This window comes from Gobio gobio (genome assembly GCF_949357685.1).
Source record: "Gobio gobio genome assembly, chromosome: 4".
NCBI lineage: Eukaryota > Metazoa > Chordata > Actinopteri > Cypriniformes > Gobionidae > Gobio > Gobio gobio.
This window is the reverse complement of record NC_137100.1, coordinates 22252206-22278568: the sequence shown is the minus strand read 5'-3', so window position 1 is coordinate 22278568 and position 26363 is coordinate 22252206. Positions and strand designations below refer to the sequence as shown.

The window sequence follows — 26363 nt, the reverse complement described above, 5'->3', positions numbered from 1 at the left end:
TATTTAAGTCCTGTAAGTTGCGAGGTGGGGCCTCCATGTATCAGACTTGTTTGTTCATCACATCCCACAGATGCTCGATTGGATTGAGATCTGGGGAATTTGGAGGCCAAGTCAACACCTCAAACTCGTTGTTGTGCTCCTCAAACCATTCCTGAAACATTTTTGCTTTGTGGCAGGGCACATTATCCTGCTGAAAGAGGTCACAACCACCAGGGAATACCTTTTCCATGAAAGGGTGTACATGGTCTGCAACAATGCTTAGGTAGTTGGTAAGTGTCAAAGTAACATCCACATGGATGGCAGGACCCAAGCTTTCCCAGCAGAACATTGCCCAAAGCATCACACTGCCTCCGTCTGCTTGCCTTCTTCCCATAGTGCATCCTGGTGCCATGTGTTCCCCAGGTAAGCAATGCACACGCACCCGGCCATCCATGCGATGTAAAAGAAAACGTGATTCATCAGACCAGGCCACCTTCTTCCATTGCTCCGTGGTTCAGTTCTGATGCTCATGTACCCACTGTTGGCACTTTCGGCTGTGGACAGGGCTCAGCATGGGCACCCTGACTGGTCTGCAGCTATGAAGCCCCATACGCTGCAAACTTCAATGCACTGTGTATTCTGACACCTTTCTATCAGAACCAGCATTAACTTCTTGAGCAATTTGAGCTACATCAGCTCGTCTGTTTGATCAGACCACACGGGCCAGCCTGTCGCCGGTTCACCACTGTTCCTTCCTTGGACCACTTTTGATAGATACTCACCACTGCAAACCGGGAACACCCCATAAGAGTTGTAGTTTTGGAGATGCTTTGACCCAGTTGTCTAGCCATTACAATTTGGCCCTTGTCAAACCCACTCAAATCCTTGCACTTGCCCATTTTTCCTGCTTCTAACACATCAACTTTGAGGGTAAAATGTTGCTGCCTAATATATCCCACCCACTAACAGGTGTCGTGATGAAGAGATCATCAGTGTAATTCACTTCACCTGTCAGTGGTCATAATATTATGCTTGATTGGTGTATATCAAATATTTAAGAAAAGATGTGAATGTTTAATTTAGTTCAAAACAAGCTAGCTTTTACTAATTTACGACTTAATTTAGTTTAACCCAGTCTGATGTAGTTTTAAAAACACTTTTTTTTTATTATTATTATTTGAAGTTTAATGTTTATTTCTAGAAAATTACAAAATCAAATCAATATCTGAGTTTTTAAACTCCACATAAAATGTTCTAATAAAAGAGTTTCCCTTTAAGACTTGTTTCAGTAGTTAATTTTCACAATTTTCATTAGGTTTTATTAGTTCATTCCAGAAATTATTTTATTATTCAAGTACCCCAATAAAAATTAACGGTGAGATGCTAAACAAGTCAAGGTCAATCATGTCAATAACAATTAAAGTTTATGTAGTGCAGTACTGCACATGCCACCCAAAGGTTGAAGTTGTAGTGGGCCAATTTCTCTCCCATCACCAAAGCATTTCTCTCAACTGTTTTATCTGTTTTTTTTTAAGGCATCAAGAAGTTATAAAAGATGGTAATATTTTAGTTTAAGGTGACATACACTCACCTGAAGGATTATTAGGAACACCTGTTCAATTTCTCATTAATGCAATTATCTAATCAACCAATCACATAGCAGTTGCTTCAATGCATTTAGGGGTGTGGTCCTGGTCAAGACAATCTCCTGAACTCCAAACTGAATGTCAGAATGGGAAAGAAAGGTGATTTAAGCAATTTTGAGCGTGGCATGGTTGTTGGTGCCAGACGGGTCGGTCTGAGTATTACACAATCTGCTCAGTTACTGGGATTTTCACGCACAACCATTTCTAGGGTTTACAAAGAATGGTGTGAAAAGGGAAAAACATCCAGTATGCGGCAGTCCTGTGGGCGAAAATGCCTTGTTGATGCTAGAGGTCAGAGGAGAATGGGCCGACTGATTCAAGCTGATAGAAGAGCAACTTTGACTGAAATAACCACTCGTTACAACCGAGGTATGCAGCAAAGCATTTGTGAAGCCACAGCACACACAACCTTGAGGCGGATGGGCTACAACAGCAGAAAACCCCACCGGGTACCACTCATCTCCACTACAAATAGGAAAAAGAGGCTACAATTTGCACATGCACACCAAAATTGGACAGTTGAAGACTGGAAAAATGTTGCCTGGTCTGATGAATCTCGATTTCTGTTGAGACATTCAGATGGTAGAGTCAGAATTCGGCGTAAACAGAATGAGAACATGGAACATGGTGGTGGTGTAATGGTGTGGGGGATGTTTTCTTGGCACACTTTAGGCCCCTTAGTGCCAATTGGGCATTGTTTAAATGCCACGGCCTACCTGAGCATTGTTTCTGACCATGTCCATCCTCAGATGGCTACTTCCAGCAGGAAATGTCACAAAGCTCAAATCATTTCAAATTGGTTTCTTGAACATGACAATGAGTTCACTGGACTAAAATGGCCCCCACAGTCACCAGATCTCAACCCAATAGAGCATCTTTGGGATGTGGTGGAACGGGAGCTTCGTGCCCTGGATGTGCATCCCACAAATCTCCATCAACTGCAAGATGCTATCCTATCAATATGGGCCATTTCTAAAGAATGCTTTCAGCACCTTGTTGAATCAATGTCACGTAGAATTAAGGCAGTTCTGAAGGCGAAAGGGGGTCAAACACAGTATTAGTATGGTGTTCCTAATAATCCTTTAGTTGAGTGTAGTTACATGTTACTACATGTACTTACTATAGTAATAACATAACATAATTACAAGCAACTAACCCTAAACCAAACCCTAACCATACAGTAACTCTATACTAAGTGTATGTATTTAATTAATATTACTTAGTACTTATTTGAGTAAGCACAATTTAACTATGTCACCTTAAAATAAAGTGTAACCTAAAAAAGTGTGAGGTGTTTCTGTGTCTAAGTTGCTACTTTGGCTGTCTGTTGATTTCCTAGAGAAGTGGGATCAATGTGTGACAGATGTACTGAAGTTGGGGTGCTCCTGCAGTATGCCTCGAACTCGTCCTCTCCCAGACCCTGCGCCCCCTCCGGCCACTGGAGCCCTCGTGAAGCTGAAGGTAAGACTCAATAGTGCTAATGAATCCTTAGACTAAAATATTATCCAAAATCCCAACAATGGATGCCTTCTTGGTTTGACTGTTATGCATTTTGAAGTCAGACTTTTTGAAAGCAGACTGACTAGGCCAGGAATTCAATATATAATATATATATATATATATATATATATATATATATATATATATATATATATATATATATATATATATATATATATATATATATATATATATATATATATTTTTTTTTTTTTTTTTTTTAAAGAAGCAATGCTTTAGTGATTTAACTCTGATTAACATAACGCTTTTTAACATTTTATTGGAGTGCTGTCCACAAGCTGCTCTGGAACATAACAATAGCATTGTAAGATTTCAACGGTTGAATTCACCATGACATTAAGCCATAATAATTCACATTGCATATGATGAGACTTACAGGCCATTTAATGGTTTTGTTAGTGGCCTACTTGAATCATTTTAGGAGGATTCCTGTTTGGATTTAAGCTGACTGCTTTGGCAAAGTGAAAGGAACCTGTTTCTGTTGACACTTGGAAATTGTGTTCAATTTGTGAGTGCCGTTCAAAACCATTAATGTGCAGTTTTATTGAGTGGGATAAATGATTAAAGCATTGCACCCAATGCAGGTTGCCAAGTGAGGCCAATATTGGATGGAATAGCAAAGTAATCTATGAGGAGAAGAACTAAAAAGTATGGAAAAAATTAGTCATTGGGGTTGTCATAAATTTCGATTTTCTCATGTGTTTATTTTAAGGCTAGAAAAATGTGGACATATGGAAGAATTGGTCCATAGAGCTTTGTGCACATAAATGAATGTTTTTTACCACGGGGAATGAGTCATGTTTTCCTGCGCTGTATCAATGATCTTGCCCTCGTAGTTCAACCTTTGATCCGGTATAACAGAACGAAGCCAAACTGCTATAGTCAGGCTATTCTTATCGGAATTCGGAGGATTTTTTTTTCTTTTTCTGGTTGTTATTTTTGTATTTTATTATAAGTACAAAATATTTGTATAACTTACCTAAGCACTCAGGAAAAGCTCTAGGCCCTAACAGCCATGACATATGCCCACTATTTTAGCTTGAACCGCAAAAAGCTCTTGAAAAAGTGAATTGGACTTGACATTGAAATGTTGAAAACAACTTCAGAGACCTACATTCCAGAGGCCGGCTGTTTTTCTGTTTAATTACTTAATCACTTCATTTGGGTTGCTTTTAAAAATGGGTGAGTCAGACTTGTGGCGGGTTCGGCCGTAAGTGCATGCTTGTATCCCTCAAAGCCAAGTTGGCCCAGCAGTGGCTACACGCAGTCAGCTGAGAAGGCATGCCCAGGCTTGCCATGGCCACAACGCTTTAACTATGCTTTGCACTTGGATGGATTCCCTGATGTACTCCATTGCACCAGGCCATCTTTCCACTGTTTACAATCGGATACAAAACCTGACTTTGACGACCTGCAGCTGGCTTGAACCTCTGCCCTTACCGCTCTCTGAAAATCACCTGCCTGCAGTGCACACCTCATCTAATACATGCCCCCTGTCCTCAATCATCTAGGTTAAAAAAGCCATATTTCCCCCGTTCAAGTGTCCTTAGTTGACTTTCTGGAAACAAGCATTATGGCAGGGTTGCCCTTTTTGTGTTGCTGGAATTCAAGAAAAGAACAACACTGGCACAATAAATAGATGGATGCGAGAGTGCTGTGCAAAGTCAACTCGATTTGCTACGCAAATTACTCTGTGGTTTTCTTGTGCTCATGAGAAAATCCCACAGTTGACTGAAAACATGAAGAAGATGAGAATGAATGCGAGACACAAAACCAGGAATGCTAGGAATTACTTGTTTCTCTGTCCCACTCTTACCTCAATGCTTTGTTTGTCTGCTGTGTCCCCATTGATCAGATCCTGATAGTGTCAATGAGCAATTGATTGCCAGGATGGCTATCAATACTATTCAAGTGGATCTTTTTTTTTTTTTTTTTAAGATTTCAAATGTTCGGTTTGTTTGATGTGAGTTAATACAAGGCTGGTGATTTAACTTATTGGTTTGTTTTGGAAAGTCCAGTTCTGCTTGATGGCTTGCATATTTCTGGCTTTGTCCTTTCTCCCATTTCCATCTAATATTTCTTCTAATATTCCCTTTATCAGCAGCTGAGGTACATGGGGGACCTATGTGGGAGACATTTTGCAAAAAATTGTGCATTTGATACTATGAAAATGCATCTAGTTTCAGAACATCCTCGTTTGTTTTGGCCATCTAACTGAGCAACAAATACCCATCCTAGAACAACGGTGATATCAGAGTCAGACGTGCGAGGGAGGTTACCTAGATGCTTGGCTGAGGTCAACCAAATAAACATTAACAAAATTTTTGCCCAACTCTTTTTCCATTTGTCATTTAACTTGTAGTCAGACTACAAATGATGCTTGACTGAGGTCAACCAAAATAAACGCTAAAGAAGCTTTTACCTCACCTTTTTTCCATTCGTCATGCAACAAGTCAAATCAAAAACCAACATTATAAAAGCAACAGTGGCCCCAAAAAGGGACGCTTAAGCCACACTTAAAAATGTATAAATGTCATGAAATTAAATACAATTATAAAATTATAGACGTGAAAGATGGCACAACAATTTTTTTAATGCATTTTTCTTAATCACAAGATGCACAGTGATAAAGATTACACTAGATTACACTAACCCTAACTGGACAGAAACAGGGAATGGTAATGGTAACAAAAATAAATAAATAAATAAATAAAAGCAGCACAGATTTAAAATACAAAGGTATACATAATATGAGAGTCATTGGGCATCTTCTAGAATTCCCCACAGGGAAATTTGAGAGAAAATAAAAGAATATTAGCATATTTCATCCACATTTTAGTTAATTAGGTTTGGTTAATTATTTAAAAGAAAAACAATAGATATGCTGTTCAGCAGATCTCTGAGTTTATCTGCTGTTCAGATATTACACACTGCATGAAAGTTTATGAAAGTAATTAAAAGTTATTGTTTGCATCTTTTTAGTGGTGTTTTAAAAATCCATGGCTGCATCTGAAAGCTTAAAAATGCTGCCCCTCGGAGGAAGCATTCCCTGGTAGGAAGGCATAAAGGCACGTCCAAATCCAATGTTAGCTTCACTTCCTGTCTCCTGATACCTTCATATGATACATTTTTAAAGGCAGCACAGATGTATTTGCTACCTTTGATATCCAGTGTGTTCCATTCTGTGACAGTTGAGCTAAAAAATAAATATGGCATCTGAAAGTTGCGATTGGTGATCAGTTTGTGTGTAAATACATGTTTCTGACCAACGTTTTCCACTTTTGATGTAATTTCTAGCGAGAAATTACTATTGTAGAAATTAAATATTTGCTTAGTTATCAACAAAGCTCTCTCTGTTTTGCTGTAGGTTATTAAACCGTTACGCTGACTCAAAAGTCTGTCCGAAATCAGTTTTGTGAAGTACATTCGTTTGCAAATGCTGCTTGCAAAGTCACTGCCTGATAAAGCAGTGAGGCAACAAGTCAGTTGCCATGAAGGACCATTCTCATCTGCTTGATTATTGGGATTATTTTGGAGTATTTAAGCTGTCCACAGTGACTTTGTTCTGCGTGCCAACAAAGGTTTCTGGAATTAAATAAATAATGCTCCACAGAAACTCATCATTATAATAAATATAATTATTATCTTTACTTAGCATAGCAGCAAGCTTGTAGCTTGCCACTGCTGTAGGTCTCGTTTTAAGTACATTTTCCTTCTGAGCGTCAGTGGGGCCTCCCTGTCAAGTTCACCCCCTCTCCGGTCCCATCCCCCTTTAGCTGCCTCACAATGACCTCTTGACAGTTTCTAAAAAGGAAAAACTGGGCCCACGGCCAGAATTCTCCCCATGACCTCCTGCCATCTCACTGAAGAACATCATTTGGCCTTCTTAGAAACTGTTTGTTTGTTTTCTAAATGTCATTCATTAATCCAAGAACCCAATAATCGTATGCAATAGCAGAACTCACTGCAATTGATATCATTCAGGATTGTTTCTACAGTCTTTTATGTTCATCTGTAAATAATTAGCGGTGGTTGCTAAGGCAAACGATCAGTATTACTATTGGTCATTCTTAGGTTTAAGGGTTTTCAACCACTTAGCAATTCTCTGGCAAGCACACTAAATGTAAAAAAAACTAAACAAAGAACAGTAAAATACTGTAAAAATACTACTGTAAAAACCTGTTAATTGGTTAACTGAAAGTTCCCTTATATGGTACAAACCTTTAATAGATCTAACAGGACATTTTAAGTAGATTTACAGTAAAATAATGTTCAGACTTTGGAAGTAAAAGCGAATGGTCATCCTATAATTTAGAGTGAAAATCCATGAACTGATATTCCCATTCCCTGCATGAGAATTTAAGTTTGATTTTATTTAGTTTAAATAATTATGTTTCTTGAAAGTTTTTGTTAACAGTTATCCACAATCTGATTTTATGTCTTAAGTTATTTAATTAGGTTATTACATTATTTTAGTGTCATGACTCATGTGTTTTACCATGATGAAGTTTTGTATTTATGTGCATGACACTGTGCACTTGTATATTAGTGAATTACAATATTATGTGCCTATTTTATACAACCCTATCTATTTTTTATTAATCCACAGATGCAATATATTACATGAACATTTAATTGAACTTTGAAAGTGGCAAATCCTGCATCCCAATTGGGACCTCCACAACACAAAATACACTTTTTAACTAATACAGAAAAATAAATACAAAAAAAATTATGTTACCTTGAGTTTTGTATTTGTGTGTATGACATTCTGCACACCTTCTGTATATTAGTATACAGTATACCATCTTGTAGAAATGATACAGTACTTATGATAAACTCCAACTCATCATCTGTCTCTTATAGTACCTGTTTTATTGAGTTGGTTATCAGTATATTGTACATGTACAAAACAGAGTAGTAGGGTGTAATTTTATATTAGTTGATATACAGGGTTTTTTACTGTAAATTTAGGTTCAGTTCCGTGAAACCTAAAATGTTGCTACCATATGTTTTACGTTAAAGTTCTGGCAACCACAAATGCCATTTTTACCATAACTTTCATTATTTAATTTTATTTGTTTGCATTAATATACTCTCATAACTTCTCAGTGTTTGTTTTTCATCCTTTGCTTTCGTCTTTAGGTCCACCAGATGTAGAGCAGGCCTGCGAAGCGAGTGTCAGCACTTGGAGCCCCAACGCCGGCCTAGACTCGAGTAGTGTTGGCTCAGCGTCTTGCCCACCCCAAGGCTGTATGCTCCAGCTTGAGTTTGCCTATCCTCTAGTACCTGACTCCCTCACTGTTTGGGTCACCTTCTTCTCTCCGGAGGAGACTGGACTGCCTGCAATCCACGACATCCTTCTGCTGACTCTTAGTGGTAACAACATCTCGCTGGGTCCACAGTATGTGTTCTGTGACACACCATTAACCCTGAAGCTAGACGTGAAGGAGGAGGTGTTTGGGGTGCAGTTCTTCACCATGGAGCAGCACTTGGAAATCGACGCCACATTGCTCGCCTCAAAGCCAGACAATCCTTTGTGCCAGTCGTGTCATCCTCTACGCTATAGACTGATTCGCCAGCCACCGTTCACACATTCACCACATGGGCTTATCCTTCAGGAACCCACTCTGAGATACGTGGACAGGTAAGGATTAGGGGTGTATATCAGAATTGTTTCATTACAATGCAGTGTTATTTTAGTATTAATCATATACTATTATATATATATATTAGGGCTGTCAAAAGATTAATCGCGATTAATCGCATCCAAAATAAAAGTTTGTGTTTACATAATATATGTGTGTGTACTCTGTTAATTATTATTTATATATAAATACACACACATTCATGTATATATTTAAGAAATATTTGCATGTATTTACTGTATATATATTTATATAATGTATAATATATATAAATATAAATGTTTTATATATAAAAATTATATTTTTTTCTTAAATATATACATGCTTGTGTGTGTATTTATATATAAATAATAATTAACAGAGTACACACACATATATTATGTAAACACAAACTTTTATTTTGGATGCGATTAATCGCGATTAATCTTTTGACAGCCCTAATATATATAATATTATAAACTGGCTTTTATTTTTATACTTTGAGTTTTAATTTGAGTTGACTTGTGTGTCATTTTAACATTTGGACAGTTTAAAGGTGTCATGAACTGGCTTTTTAATTTTTTTATACTGTTGTCTGAGGTCAACTTATGACGTCCGCGTGTTTTTTTATATTCAAAAACATCACAATTATTAACTAATAGGCTATTTTCTACCCTGGTTTTGAGGCTCTCTCCTGGAACGCTTGGTTTTTATGGGCTTGCCGCATTGAAGACTGGATAAGATTTGCATATTTAATGAGCTTCAGCTCCCCTGTCAGTACTTGTGGGAATTGTTTTGAAAGCGTGTGGGAAAACGGCAACCGGAATTATGATTCAATCACAGGGCTCGCAAAATGTGTTTATCAAACAAACACAATGATTTATCTTTATATAGCATGACACGTAATAGGCTACTCCAGTGTCCCGAGTCTGACTGGAGCCCGTGTTTTTTTTTCTCCCTCCCTATTACACATGGTTTCAGCCATAAAAATAGTTCAGCTTTGTTTTTAATGTCAAGGTAGTTATATTTCGTTTTTTTTTCTTTATTAAGTTAATTTAGAAAAAATGTTTGGAGCATTTTTTATGTTTGTTAAATTAAAGTTTTTGTTTTTTAAAGTAGGCCTAATGACCAAGCGGCCAGCGGCCGGTAGTGAGTTAACCAGGTTTGATCAATTTAGCCTCTCAAATCAACACCTGACTTGTCTTGCCTATAATAAAATCCATAGATATAAAACACTTCAAGCATATCACAATGTTATTTTAAATGTTTATCACCACCACAGTAAAAACGCATTTTTGACAAGCTGAGGCAGGTTGCTGCTCGCATCGGCGCTTGCAAACGAAACGGGCCATTGAATCTGAAATAATAAACAAAATAAAAAATAAAAACATGCAGGTTGTCTTACCTTACACCTCTCTGCAAAATGAATATAAATCCGATCTTCAATTGCCGCGCTGTAGGCTATACAAATTCAGTTCACGTCAACGAAAGCAAAACATTTGAGCCGCATCTTATCATCAGCTAATTTCAAGATCAAAGGCCGCAATAGGAGAAAGAGTGACCCAAGCACTGGTAAAGGCATTTAGTCTCATTAGTTTTAATGAAGATGATGGTGTTTTTGAGCATCTGAGATTTGGGCTACTTTCAGTTTCACTGGCCATTTGTGTGTTGGTTTAATGCTTTAGTGATAGGCTACTCATTTGCGGTGATGCGTGTTGCAGTAGCGCCAGCTATTCATATATAGCCTTTAACACACTCTCGCATTTATTTTTTATAATTTGCCAGGAGTAAAATGTTTATATGTGGTTTAAACAACCAGATGCATTCACACAGTTTCGTCTGAAATGCGTCCCAGATCACCTTCTGAATTGATTTGTTTGAGTGATCAGATTTAAATCCGCCTCAAAAGAATGCGGAAGACATTTACTCCAGATCTCTTCACAATATTATAGATATCTGATCATAGAAAACGAATGAAGTGAACAGGTGTAAAAAAGCCGTAACTCTTGCAGCTGCAATGAAGGAACGCTCGCTGCTGCTGGCGGGGACTCTAAACACCAGTCAGAACCAGTCGATGGTTGCGTTATTGTCTTGTGTTGTTTCCACCAGTGTAGCACGTCTCATAGTTTCTTTTAATTAATCAGTGTCTATTTACATAATGTCTATTTTTGTATTTGAATTTGCAATCTAGTCATGGCCAATCCTGTTAGTAGCATTTATGTTAATATTTATTCATCATACTGTTGAACTTGACAGTATTTTCTCTCTTGTTAGGGAGCTTCAAAACAGATGCATGTGCCCTGTGTTTATCAGTATCCAATTATGTTCGTTGGGTAAAAAAAAGAAAAAGTAAATAAAGTAAAAATTATTTTGATAACTTTTCCCCCCAAGGTTTCTATAGATATCACAATATATCGATATCGTGAATTATTTTGACCACAATAACCGTGGTGTGAAAAATCTAATATCGTGACAGCCCTAATTGGAATGTTATTTTTGTATTACTTGGCCCGCCCGATCGGTGGATATGACTGCGAACCGTACACACACATGCGCATGCGCACAAGCCTCACTACAGAGTCAGACAAATCAGCATGTTCAAAACTTCCGCGATTGTATTTTTCCTTCAAATATCAAGTCAAGAGAGTGAACAACGCACATCAAGAAAGGAATGTTATTTCACTATTTAAGATCGTCAGTCGGCAGGCTGGACTTACGTTTTGGTAGCCTGTCTGGAAAGCACATAGCCCCGGGACGTTGGGCTTTGCGAGCCCTGGCCCATACATGTCCGAGTCTGACCCTGAATCGCAATGAACCAACAACACCACAAACAAAGGATTCTTCAGTCTTTGACAGCGTGCTATGGTATGTTCAGTTAGACACGTACACATAATCAATAGATATCAAACGATCTGTAACATTGCAATACTATCACATATAAAAACAATTTTTTACTCACATTAGTGTGTTACTTCATTCATTCATGTAATCTCATCATGTCTGCATCCTGTTTACAAACGAATCCGTGGTGAAATGAAGGAACAAACGCGCAATGTCTTCCCCACATGAGCTGGATATTCATTAAAAATAAAGTTCATCCATGCATTCATAAAATTAGAATCAGAATGAAGCTTATGAGGTATGTTTATTGCTTAGAAGTTCAATCTGGTTTAGCTCTATGTAGGCCTATGTCATGTCAGGCATGAGTCGGTGGGCAGGGCTACAGAATCAGGCGTTGATCTTCTGTTGAGACGGTGTTTCACCACACGATGGCGTCAAGGTGTGGCATATTGTGAGATCGATCGTTTGCTGGGCCTGGAGTCAATAAAAGCTTTTCTTTGACTAACAAGGACGTTTTCAGCTCTGAAATTTACAGGATATATTACCATGACCTCAGGGGCGGATTTAGTGATTTGGGGGCCCCACGCAAAATACAGGAATGGGGCCCTATGTTGTGATGATTGCTGACCTTGTCCCATAGTTTTGGACAATTTTTATTTTATTTTATGATATTGTACATATTATAAATAATTTCTTTCGTCATGTTGTAGATCCCTTGTTCATGTGTAAACAGGTTATAACAGTATTAGAGTAGGTTGGACACTAGGTGGTCATTTGTGGTAATTTTCACTGCACAATTGTTTACACAACACAAGGCTGTCTAATTCTAAACTTTAAAATATTTTTTCTATTATCAAACTGAAAGAAATTATTACACGCATCAGAATTTTCAACCAAAAATGTGTGTACCTGTGTGGAAAGTAACTGCGCATGTGTCATCTACTCAGGTCCTTAAGTGAACGCCATTTAAAACGATAAATATTTAATACGCACTGTTGCTCCATATTTAAATATAACTTCAGATGCATGATATTTTCATTTGTAGGGCCCTATGAAATCTGTTTTATTTTTTTTCCAAATTCCATTTTAAAATATTCCAGATTCCTTTTTTTTCTGTTTTAATTTTTTCTGGATGGTTATATACAATTTTATTAACCAAGAAGCATGTCTAATTAATTGAAACTTGAATAATTTAACAGCAATTTATTAAAAGTTTAACTAAATATATATTTATTTGTTTTATGTAGCTATTTACATTTTTCTGGAAATCAAAGGAAGGCATACAACATTAATCTTTTATTCAATGAAAATTAAACAAACCCTTTCATTTTTGTACATTCAAAGTGCTACACAACAGGGGATTTAAGCCTACTGTTAAAATTATACTGTCCAAACTTTTATTTTGACGGGTTGCCTTATTTATTTTTCTGTGTATGTTATGATGATAGTTTATCTCAAATGAAACGGTTCAATGCTCGTGGCCTATGATTTCCGCAATGCAGAAAATGTGAACGGAATGAGTACAGAATAGAATACATTGTCATGGCTGCCGTTTATGACAGAACTGCTATGTTTCTGCATCGTGATCATCTGCCGCTTGTAGAGTTTAAAAGAGAATGCGCGCTTTGATGTAAATATGTAGAATGTAAGTATCAAATAAAGACGTATCTAAAGTTTCAAAAAATATATTTTTATGCAGTATCGATATTGTTAGTCATTTGATAGATTTATTGATTTATATCAATGTATCGCTGCACCCCTAGGATAACATATTCACCCCTCTATTATAAATTAATTGTAACGGCAAACTTAAACGCATTAACTCTTAAAGGGACACTGAAAATTTGTCCTTTAGTGTATCAACATGACTGGCAACATAAACAAAAGATGACTGAATGCACTGGTAACACTTTAGAATAATGGTCATTAGTTAACATTAGTTAACTACATTAGTTAACATTAACAAAGATTAATAAACGCTTTATAAGTGCAGTTCATTATTAGTTAATGTTAATTTCAACATTTACTAATGCCTTATTAAAATCTTGTTAACATTAGTTAATGCACTGTGAACTAACATGAACAAACCATGAACAGCTGGATTTATATTAACTAATGTTAACAAAGATGAACAAATACAGTAACAAATGTACTGCTCATGGTTAGTTCATGTTAGTTAATACATTAACTAATGTTAACTAATGACCATTATTCTAAAGTGTTACCAATGCACTTTTATATTGCAGTACACTATTCAACACATTTCTAGGAACATGGTTTCTTTGCTTTTGCCATGTGTTGATGTGCTTTGCCATTGTATGGATGTCTTAGGTACTTTGTGTGAGGTCTTCAGACATAGCCCTTTATTCCTTGGGCTGGGGGGTTCAGGTCAACTCAAAGAATTTCACAGCCAGATTGTTGTCATCTTAGAGATACATGCCGAAGTGCTCCCAGGCAGTTTAACTTCATGGGATACTCATAAATTTGGAGTGGTCACAAAACAGTTGGAGAGCGTTTGAAGGGCCTCTGCCTCTTTGATGACAGCAGAAAGAGACCAACAGTTTGACAGGCAGATAGATAGATAGATAGATAGATAGATAGATAGATAGATAGATAGATAGATAGATAGATAGATAGATAGATAGATAGATAGATAGATAGATAGATAGATAGATAGATAGATAGATAGATAGATAGATAGATAGATAGATAGATAGATAGATAGATAGATAGATAGATAGATAGATAGATAGATAGCAATAAATATGAATCATACGTTTGTAAATCGGACTACACTGCTTGCACTGTATATTATGTGCAGTATGCAAGGGCATTTAGATAGAAAGACATTTCCAATTAATTGCATATGTTTCTCTTTTTTTTCCTCCAAACCTTTGTTGCGAACCTCCGCATTACTTTCTTAAAATAACTAAAATACAAACATGAAACATGGATCCAACTTCAAATGGCTTCTTAAAAGCTGTAAAAATGCCTATTGAGCATTCATTATTTCTTACTTGCCAACATGCCTCTTATTAACAGTACATTAATGAAGACTTTACTCATTTAGTAGGCAGGCATTGTCTCAGTTTCCTTTTGTGTGTCAATTGTGTTGGACTTTTTTTTCTCATAGTTTCTGAATGCTGGGCTCTCCAGCAGAACAAGACCACACCTCAGTCGGCAGGCTGCCAGTAATGTACATTAGCTTTCACAAAAAAATCAACTCAGTGCGTATAAACAAGATCCAATTTGAACCCGCTGAACTTCACTGTCCTCACTCTGGGCTGTTTTGGGTGTCTTTTCTTGTTTCCAAAAAGTTGGCTGACAAATGAAACTACAGTGAATGCAACGACAGCTGTAGCAGCAGTACATTAGGTAAAGACGTGTGTATATATATATATATATATATATATATATATATATATATATATATATATATATATATATATATATATATATATATATATATATATAAAATATTTAGTTGAAAAGAGTCTTTAGAAATGTTTGCAGAATTAAAAAGTCGTATTTATACTGACATATCCAAACAAAATGTGAAAAGTTTGTAGTAGCACAGTCCAAGTTGTGTTAGCGAGGTATCCCGCTTCATCAGCCAACAGCTTAATCTACTCCGATAATGTGTTTTTTAATTGAAAAGGTTTGTTGTATATATTAATGCTGCACAGCTGTATTCACCAGATGGTGAGAAATCAGCCAGTGTATCGCCAGGCTTGTGCCGTTCTGGGATCAGCGAAAAACTCTAACCCTAACCCACAAAGCAAAAGTGCTGTTGAGAAAGCTGTTCTAATACAGGATTTTTCAGAAAGACTTCCACTTCACCTAAAAGCCAAATCCAAGAAATTCATTATTCAGTACCAGCACAAGTGATTCCTCAAGTTCCCCTTATGGGAATTTTACAGTAACTTTTTTTTTGAGTACTGATATTTTAGTGCACTGATTTATTGCACAGCTAGTCTAAAGGAATTCTGCAGTAGTTGCATAAATGAACATCTCAGGGCTCAACAGTAACAGTAACAGAGCTCAACAGTAAGTACTGTATGGACTGATGACCTGGGGTCACTCTGAGTTGAAGAAACAATATTGTGTTGCTCCTAAATCTTACATTATTTGACCTTATACATGTGTTTGACTTGGTGACTTCAACTTGTCACCAAGGTGACAGATTTTATTGCTTAATATTTTTGTGGAAACCATGATGCATTTTTTCAGAATTTTTGATAAATATAAAGTTAAAAAGAACAGCAGTTATTTGAAGTAGAAATAACTTTTGTAACATTATCAATGTCTTCAGTTCCTTGCTGAATAAAAGTTTTTTTTTTTTTTTTTTTTTTTTTTTTTTTTAAAGAAATGACCCCAAAAATGTAAATGTTATTCATTTGAATGTTATTATTTCTATATATTTGCTATATATTTAGGAGTGTGTTTATGGAAATTTTTGACCGTTCTTCGAGAAACGCATTTGTGAGGTCAGGCACTGATTTTGGACGAGAAGGCCTGGTACCTTTCTCTTGGCAACCGCCAAACCCAGACTCGTCCATCCGATTGCCAGACAGAGGCCAAATAAAGTTTGGAGGTCTATAGCTATTGACTCTGCAGAAAGTTGGCAACTTCTGCTTGCTGTGCGCCTCAGTATGCGCTGACCCCGCTCTGTGATTTTACGTGGCCTGCCACTTTGTAGGCTGAGTTTCTGTTGTTCCCAAGTGCTTCCACTTTGTTATAATACCATTAACAGTTGACCGTGGAATATTTAGTAGTGAGGAAATTTCACAAATGGACTTATTGCACAGGTGGCAACCTATCACGGTACCAGACTTGAATTCACTGAGCTCCTGAAAGTGACCCATTCTTTCACAAATGTTTGTAGAAACAGTCTGCATGGTGCTTGATTTTATACATTGATTGGTGATTGGAACACTTGAATTCAATGATTTGGAGGGGTGTCCCAATACGTTTGGCAATATAGTGTATGTATGTGTGTATATTTATTTATTTAAAAAAATAAATAATTGTGGAGCCAGTAAATATGATGGCAGGTCAAATAAACACGATTGGCCTGGCACGGCCAGTAGAAAAGCTCATTATACTGTCATGTTCAGTAATTGAGTTGAAGGTGGGGAGTTGTTTACCAAAGACCTGTGAGAAATGTTACTAAATTATCAGGAATCGTTTGATGATCAGTAAATAGTTTACTACCTGAAATGAAAAGCCTTACTACATGCATGATTCTTGTCAGTCCAATTGTTGTTAGTCCACTATCTGTTTTACGCCCTTCTTCTTCCTTTTTAGTCCTCTGTGTGGGTGGCCTTTGCTGAGTCCACACAGTCCTGATCGCTGTGTGACAATTAACTAGAGATCGTTTTCATATCGTCCAGGAAAACAAGAGCCATAAAATGTTTTGTCAGCTCCAGAGTGGCACAAAATTACATGGCTATTTCATCCTCCAGGTGCAAGCCTAGTTCGGCTCCAATAGAGGCAGGCAATCACTCATTGTAACTTGTGAAAGCAGCCCCAATCAAAGTGGTGTCTGGCTAAAAGAGGCAGGCTTCCTAATGAGAGCTCTTCAGTGTGGCAGGGGAATGTGCTATAATATCTGATATCAGCCCAAGAACAGCCGCTATAGATCACCGCTGTTATAGTATGGAGAGTGATTAAACAGCATGGCCTCTGAGAACCTCCATACTGCTTCACATGCCCGTGTTTTCATTTCCAAATTTATCCATATGATAGTCACAGAGACAGTGTTGTAAAAGAACGCCCAACCTGCATTCTCTAAGCATGTACAGGAAATGCAAATTTATGTTGTGCATAATTAATTTAAAGCTACACTGTGTGATATTTTCCCCCATCTAGTGGTGAAAAGGTATATGACCATCCAGTGAATTTTAGTTTCTGTTCCTCTCAATTCCGATTTCGTTTTAACTCCTACGGTGGCCGATTTAGTCCAAGATTAATATGGCTTCCAGTTCGACCTCGTCCACATTCGACACGGTGCCTGTGGGATATTCTGTGCGCAGTGGGATGGTTGGAACTCAACTGGCCTAATTATTCGGCTAGAAAGAACTGCAGCTAATCCAGAGTGAACTTTGATGATAGTAATGTTTATTCAGTCATCCAATTGCAAGGCATAAACAGGTTTGCATGTATATGTACATAAATGTGGTTTCTGTGAGAGAACAAATAAGGATGGTAAATATACATGATAATGACATGACAGAAGATACACAGTTAAGAACTGTATAACTATACTTATAAGTTACATTTGTATAATGTAACCGTAAACCAGAGCTTATTGTACCATATATAGGCACTAAATGCAGCTGCATTAAAAGGAGCGGAGCTGCCGCTGCTGCTGCTAACAAGCGGTGTCGGATTACAAAAGTGTATAACTTTTATATATAATTTAAAAGAAGTATATATAATTTTTTGTATAACAAGTGTTAATATGCCGATCAGACCTGATACATATTTCCATCAACATACATTACAAGCAAATATTTTCTATAAACGAATAAACATTGTTGATAACAAAATAACTGAATGATTATTCAAATAGGTGAGCATTACGCTATTGTATGTTGACACAAAAATACTTCTGAGGTGACATCAACTAACGCACAGAAATACCACACAAGGAAAAACAGACTTTTGAGGAATAAACAAGCCAGGAAAACTCCGTATAACTCTGTTACTGGAGCTGCTGAGATGAACTCTCTGCGCATGCACCAGACAAGTCTGAACAAGTTGACGCGCACAGTGTTAAAACCGGTTAAAACGCGAAAGGCGAAGCTTGAATTTACGGGTATGTCCCTCTTTGGCTAATGTACTTTCAAGATGGAGGGGCAACATGGCGACCACCGTTAGATCCCATTACCTTATGTATTTTCAATGGCATATTATAAACTTACGAGAATACTTTATTACTTGAAAGAAGTAAATATACATTAATGATCACATATATTTTTGAAAGAACTAAGTGTTTTTAGCTAAGAATAGACTAAAAAAGTTACACAGTGTAGCTTTAAAGCTGTTGCACACATACATGAAGCTACTTCGTTTCTGTTGAAAATAGCAGGGCACTAAAGCAGAGTCATGACTTCAAAATAGCTAAATATGGAGATTTTCATCAAGAATCTATTCACAAGCAAGACATTCTGTGTTAGACATCTGTTTTTGTGCAGTTTCTTCTTGTTTTCCTGTAGTAATCTGAAGAGATTGCGTCCTACACTTGAAGGTCAATATTGCAAGAATTTCACATTTTTAGCTGTCATGGATTCCAGCAGCGTTTTTCTCTTTCATTGATACAGCGTATAGTAAGCACCACTTGATGGATCTCTTGGGTTGAGTTGCGGTATGACCAAACAGCTGTGGTTTGGTAAATTATACGATTGAGGTTGTGTTGTTGTTTTATTTAGCCATGTGAACTCTGATTTTGATTTTAAATGACAAATTATTTCCACTCCTTTGAAGTAATTAAGTTTTTAGATCATCATTCTCCTCCTAAACACTTCCAGCAGCGAGCAGCTGCACTGAGGGCTTAGCATTATGAGATTTCTTTTGAAGGTATACAGCGAATACTATAATATGATTTTTCCAGCATCTGGGCTGAAAGAGAGGAGTACCTTCAGAAAGACTGGTTTCGCTGAGGAGTATGAGTGTGCTCTTCTATAGAGCGCAATTACAAGCACCAGAAAAGACAGACTTATATATCTCACTCTTCTGCGTAGCTTGTTTCAAAGTCCAGCTGCATTGAAGTGCAGACCACATTGCAAAAAATATATATATACATCAGTTTGCATATATTCGTATTTGATAAATGTTAGATGACATTTCTGTGCAGACATTTTCATAATTCACACTTCAAGTTAGCAGAAAGTTATGCAGAAAAAAACAAATACAACAGACTTTAATTTTGACTTTAAATAACTTTAATACTGTACACCTCTCCTATGATATACATGTTTTTATTCTCTGAATTAAACATTTATTTTATACATTTCTGGGAGGCATAAAGTCAGAATGTCAGGTTGATACAACTACTATAAACTTATCATAAATGAAAAAAAGAAAAGTAATTTGGCATATTTTTAAATCATTTTTAGAAAAACATTTGACCTGCTTTACTTATTAATGCTTGAAAATGTTTGTCAACCAAATCAATGTCGTATGGTACAACCAACAATCTCATACAGAAATATTCAGGAAAAAATCTGGACATTACATCATAAGAGAGGACCCCTGCATGACTGAGTCATGGTCTCTTAAAATATCAGATACCACTTTCAAGGCCCAGAAAGGTAGTAAAGATATAGTTAAAATAGTCCACGTGAATACAGTGGTTAAAACATAATGTTATGAAGGGACGAGAATAGTTTTTGTGTGCAAAAAAACAAACAAAAATTATGACTTTATTCAACAATTTCTTTACGTCTGTGTTAGTCTCCTACTCTGTTGACGTAGTAAATACAGTGCAGCGCTTCCGAGGCAGAGTCCTGCACGGGTCCGATTTTGTAGACCCGTTTTCTGACAACAGCACTAAATAAAATCCGCACCCGACCCGCTTAAAATAGAACCCGCAATAAAATCAGTTTAGCATATCACATTATAGACACACTTACAAAAATTTAAATTGCCAGCATACAGAAGTTATTACACGACCATTAACACAAGGACAACTTCAGCCAGGACATTCTAAAACGCTTAACTTGGCTTAATGTAGACACTGTTATTAAGAGACCAAACTCAGATGAGCCCAGAATATGAACGCGTTTAATTACACGTTAAGCATTTTTCCTCCCATATAAAACCATTATAAGAAAACGCTTAATGTACTAAGACAGTGTTATTAAGAGACCAAACTCAGGAAACATAACAAAAATACTGTTCAATAGAACTGCTTGTGCTTGGTTTGATACCACAGTTATCTGCGTGCTTCCTCAGCGATGAAGTTCCACATTTGCGGCTATCTTTTCTTCAATTCCTCATCATGATCCATCTTGAAGACTGCAATGCAGGCAGATCGTGCGCGCGCGCGCGCGGTTGTGATTCTTCTGGGAGGGCGCGCGCCACAAATAAACTGATATGGATTTGAAATTATGAACTTGAAATACAGGCAAGGCATATTTTTGTATATGCATATTTTTAGGAACACATCTACAATATATATGCATATATTTTTATATATAGGCCTATGTTCGTTTGCACGTGACTGTTTAAAACCCGTTTTTAGACCCTTGTTTCTCCCTTACCCGACCCGACCCGCACCCGTATCCGACACAGTAGGATGTTTTTCACCCGTTTCAGCAATATTCGCGGGTCACCCCCGCACCCGTACAGGACTCTGTTCCGAGGTATGTCAGAGTTACGCCAGAACGCCGGCTTGCCATTGGCTGATGCTGTTCATGTGAGCACCACGACATATGCGTGTGATGCTGACACAGGAGCTGGCCAACGTAAACTGCCTAGGAGACTGACACAGACGGGAAGAAATTGTTGAATAAAGATGTTATTTTTGTTTGTTTTTTGCACACAAGAAGTATTCTCATCGCTTCATAAAATTAAGGTTGAACCACTGGAGTCATATGGACTATTTTAACAATATTTTTACTACCTTTCTGGGCATTGAAAGTGGTAATTAAACTGCTGTCAATGGAGGGGTCAGAAAGCTCTCAGATTTCATCAGAAATATCTTAATTTGTGTTCCGAAGATGAACAAAGGTCGTACGGGTTTGGAACAACATGAGGGTGAGTAATTAATGACAGAATTATTGGATGAACTAACCCTTTAAAAAACGTCTTTAGAGATTCCACTGTTTGTGACTTGTGTTTTAACTCAAAAATGTGTTCTGTGTGAATGGCCCCTTCTATGTCATTAAGCCATATGGTAATTTGGGAATGAAAAAAAAAAAACTCTGGACAGATGAAAACCTACAAGGTTAGAAACTAACCCATTATGATTTTAGGAAGTGAAACTGGTCATATTTTTACCTAGAGGTTTGAGCTGCTTTAGTGTCTGGTTACTGTCTTGTTTAACTGCCAGTGTGCTTCCTGATCATTGTCAGTGTTGCACGCTCCCACCCTATTGACTTAGGATTGAAGGGCTTGTAGCTACAGTGTTTTCCCACACTACTGTGGGGTATCCCGCATGGGAATAGCGATGATGTCATGAGCTACCACAAATTCCAGCACAGAGGATTGAAAAATGTTGTTATCGTCCTTAAACACAACAACAGGAAGGTGCTATCACTTCTGAATTTTTCGCTTGTGACTATAAAATTTCATTTGAAAGGTCTTAATTTCTAGCATTTCATGCACTGTGTCTTTGATATAAAACACTTTAAAAATGCAAGTTTATTTTAAGAATGATCTCCTCAGAGTGTTTTTAGTAATGCACAAAAGCTCCAGTTGCTCACATGAATGATTATGATTTCACAAACAAACAGCCTCGCCGCAAATTCGTAATGTAGCCACAAGTTATTGATGGCTAAATTGATACTTACTCGATTCAACGGGCAAAATATCCTTTCCTCGTTGTGGAAGCAGAGCCAACGGTCTACCTCAGGAGTCACTGTGGCTGTTGAGGATAGCAGCAGAACTCTTTTAGCTTTGCTCTGCCTCTCCACAACAAACATGTCTTAGAAAAACACAGCCACAAGACCACATTGCGGGCCAAGATCTTCCAGCTCCTGCCTTTGGGGGTTGGCTCAGACTCCGCGTGCAGTTCTAGCAAAGTGTCCTCTGGCACTCGGCAGTTCTCACACCACTGAGGCTCTCTGACCCATATTTGACTGTTTGGGAAGTCTGCAGCTGGAGGAGCTTGTGGGGTTTTAGAGCCTCATGGTGGAGCTGATTTAGTCAAATATACCTGAACCAGCTGTGAGGCTTTCCGCACACTGCGCAATCCCTCCAAGTTTGTGTTCCTGCAGGCGGAAAGTTGAAGCAGTGTAAAGGATCTGAGAAGCATATGTGCAGACAGAGGTTTAAGGGTCGATCTGAGTCGCGATTAAAATGTTTTTGTTAACCCGAGCCCCATAAGCGGCTGGGTCGATAGCAGGGAGATTTAAGGGCTGGTAATGCAGACAGATGGGCGTATTGTCAGAGCGAAAACTCCTGTACCACCCCCTCTGCCTCCCCAATTGATCCTGCGCTCCCTCGACCACCATTCTCCGTTGCTCTATTCTTGGCATTTCATTGTGAGGTGAAGATAAATAGATTAAGAGAGGAAGTGCATTTTATGGGATGGGGGGGGGGGGGGGTTGTCTTAGGTTATTCGGGTGGTCTGTATGCTGGACCCTACGCTGCTTATGTTGAGCTTAGGCTACGCCTGCATTATATACAATTGAAAATTGAATTTTCGTTGTGTTAAACATAATAAAAGCTCACTGAGATGTTTCAAGAGACCAGACATAATAAAGTTTAAATAAAGATTTAATTAGCAATATATCCCATGACTGACTGGTGCATCCAGGTCACACTCAATGGCCATTCCATTTATGGCCTAAAACGTAATTGCCCTCATGTTTTACAGCAGGGCAACAATTGTAGACCTGTAACATGAAGATTGTACAAAGTAACATTTATCTTTAGCAACACTAAAAGTGACTAGTACATAGCAGGCACATAAACATAGATACTGTATACATCCAGTATACGTCACATGACTAAACCTGCATCATCTTTTTCAAATACCTTCCTTTTTACAGTCCATACTACAACATGAAAACAGTAACTTAGGAGAGCGTCTTCAAAAAGCTTTGTTTTTGCAGGACAAAAATGTCCTCTCAGTGTGGACAGAAGGCCAAAATGTAAAGATTAAGATATTTTCAAATGTATCCGGATTAGTGTAGATCCTGGCACAGATGACGACTGGAGCTTTACTTTGCGCTGTTTCAGCTGAGTCTTGCGCTTCGTGTACCTGAAGGGTTGTATTACAGTCATGACGAGTGCCGAGTACAGCACGCTTTGTACTCTACATAGAGTCACATTACAATAGCCATCCTTGCTTAGCATCTAATTGTTGGTGCTTGAAGATGAAAGGAGACAGTTTGTTTTGCACAAAATCCCTTAAATTAAATGGGCTGAGTGCTTATCGCCTTATATAATGGCAAACACTAGAACTGTCCCATAAACACTCATTCCAAAGCAATTTTCCTTCTCTCAGCTGTAAATATTTAAACAGTGTTAATATCTTAACAAACATAGATAGAGGTAAGCAGATTAAAGGTTTGATAAAGTAATTTCTATATACTATACTATACTATACTATACTATACTATACTATACTATACTATACTATACTATACTATACTATGTTTTTGTGATATATTTTTGATATGGAGATATTATAGAACAAGTGTGCAATTTTTTAAAATGGGATGGTCTAGCCTATTGTTAGCTGTGCAGCAGTAACATTTGTACTGTATATTTGTCTAAATATGTTCACCGTGGTCCATTTCTGTACATAATAAAGAGTGGAAACTACATAAAGTCATCCTAGTAAGATGTAAGTTAAGATTTTAACAGTTTTTTTTTTTTTTTTTTTTCACATTTGTTTCATTAGATATTCAAGTAAGTTGAAACCCAGTACGATCCGTGGATAGTGTGATCCGGCAATTTCTGTCTCAAAAAAATCCTGTCGAATTTTTTTTTTTTCATTGCACAATGAATTCTGCGTTAGGCAAGGCCGCGAAAGGTCCATCTGTTGTATCCTTCATTGTTCGGGAAAAGAAGGACACATTTTTAGGGCATATTTGAAAGGGCTGTGCTCAGAATATCGATACAACGATACATCGTCATGAACTCCTGACGATGCGCGTATCGATACAGCAGCTGCCGTATCGATACTGTGAGCTTTTGAATGTAATCAATGCAACAGGAGCAGCAGTGCAAGATATTCAAAATGGCGAAGAGTATTTCAGTTAATGAATGAACGGAACATTGCAGCGTGTCTCACATCCATTAAATAGCAATAATATTTGTGCTTTGTTGATATAAAACAAAGTCTCGGATTTCAAATTATTTCCATTTTATTACGAAATTCAAAAACATAAATAACGTTTTGGCGCTGTGGCGTGAGATTGCTTTGGCGCAGCTCACCAAACCTGTCCTGGGGACCCCTCACCAGTGCACATTTTGTATGTCTCCCTCATTTAACACACCAAATTCAAGTCTTGCAGTCTCTACTAATGAGCTGATGATTTGAATCAGGTGTGTTAAATGAGGGAGTCATGCAAAATGTGCACTGGTGAGGGGTCCCCAGGACAGGTTTTAGAACCACTGAGCAGTGGTTCCCAAACCTGTCCTGGGGACCCCTCACCACCGCACATTTTGTATATCTCCCTCATTAGACACACCAAATTCAAGTCTTGCAGTCTCTACTAATGAGCTGATAAGTTGAATCAGGTGTGTTAGATGAGGGAGACATGCAAAACGTGCATTGGTGGGGGGTCCCCAGGATAGGGCAGTGGTTCTCAAACCTGTCCTGGGGACCCCCACCAGGGCACATTTTGCATGTCTCCCTCATCTAACACACCTGAATCAACTCATCAGCTCATTAGTAGAGCCTGCAAGACTTGAATTGGGTGTGTCTGATGAGGGAGACATAAAATGTGCAGTGGTAAAGGGTCCCCAGGACAGGTTTGAGAACCACTGAGAGAAGCGGCCGAGCGCAGCGCACGTGAACGGATCTTCTCTTCCGCCTTAATACTTAATACCAGTTACAGCACGAAATAAACATTGAATGAACATCTGAACGTGTGTTATAAAGACTACAGTACAGCTTACCGAAATCCGTATCATGTCACATGGAATCACTCGATCAGTGTTTCAAACGCGGAAAGGCATCAGTAAAACAGCTTACAATGTCATGTAACGTCACATTGATGTTACCTCAGAAAAAAACATATCCAGTGTCCATAAACTCGTTAGTCAGCTAGAAAAATTGACTCTAGAGAGGAGCATTTTGCTAAATATATGCACCATATTCATTATAATTTGTAATGTTCTTCAATATTTAATGCATGTTTGAATTAATCTGCCTTTTTTATGACAGCCACCATTTAAATGTTTAGATTTAAAAAAATATGTGTGTTATATGATTATGTAATTTGTAAAGTTAATATTATAACTTTATTATTATAAAAAACATGTAATTTAGAGTAATTTAAGTGTTTGTACAAATCAGTTCATTTTTACCTTTTAATATTATAGTACAACTGACTCACATAGTTTACAGCATTAGTTAAGAGATTTGTTTTTCCCAAATTTGTTTTAGATTTTAGATTTATCGCAAGATTTGTTTAACATTCCAAAATTTGCCATGTATTGTACCTGATATATATCTAAAATAAGTAATCAAAATTGAACCAAGCCTTTCCAAAGTTTTATTGTGACAATTTATTTATTTAATTTAACTAATAAATTAAATTAAATATTTTTTCAGTTATCACAACTGTTCTAACACTGGTTATTCAATAAACAGATATAACTGTTACTAAACTCTGCTCAAAAGAAATTTAATTCCAAATTGATCCATATCATGATACGTATCGTATCGTGACATTGTTGGTGATACACAGCCCTAATATTTGAAGGAGCCTTCAAATTGGGACAGCCTTCGTTGTGCAGTTGTGACGCAGTCAGCCTTCCAAGGATGCAGCCTCTGAATTGGGACGCAGCTATAGAAAGCATATGAGCATTATAAACAACTTCTGTTCATTAGTGTTTTTGGCGA

General features: G+C 37.5%; 1 protein-coding gene across 1 annotated transcript in view; it reads left to right on the top strand.

Annotated features, from left to right (window-relative positions):
• pappab (pregnancy-associated plasma protein A, pappalysin 1b) overlaps nucleotides 1-26363 on the top strand; it is a gene marked incomplete at both ends in the record, with an annotated part of 129655 nt that overhangs the window by 25740 nt on the left and 77552 nt on the right. Inside the window, 2 exons of the mRNA XM_079816087.1 lie at nucleotides 2965-3086; nucleotides 8292-8793. Of these exons, the coding sequence (XP_079672213.1) occupies nucleotides 2965-3086; nucleotides 8292-8793 (624 nt within the window). The remainder of the gene's footprint in view (nucleotides 1-2964; nucleotides 3087-8291; nucleotides 8794-26363) is intronic.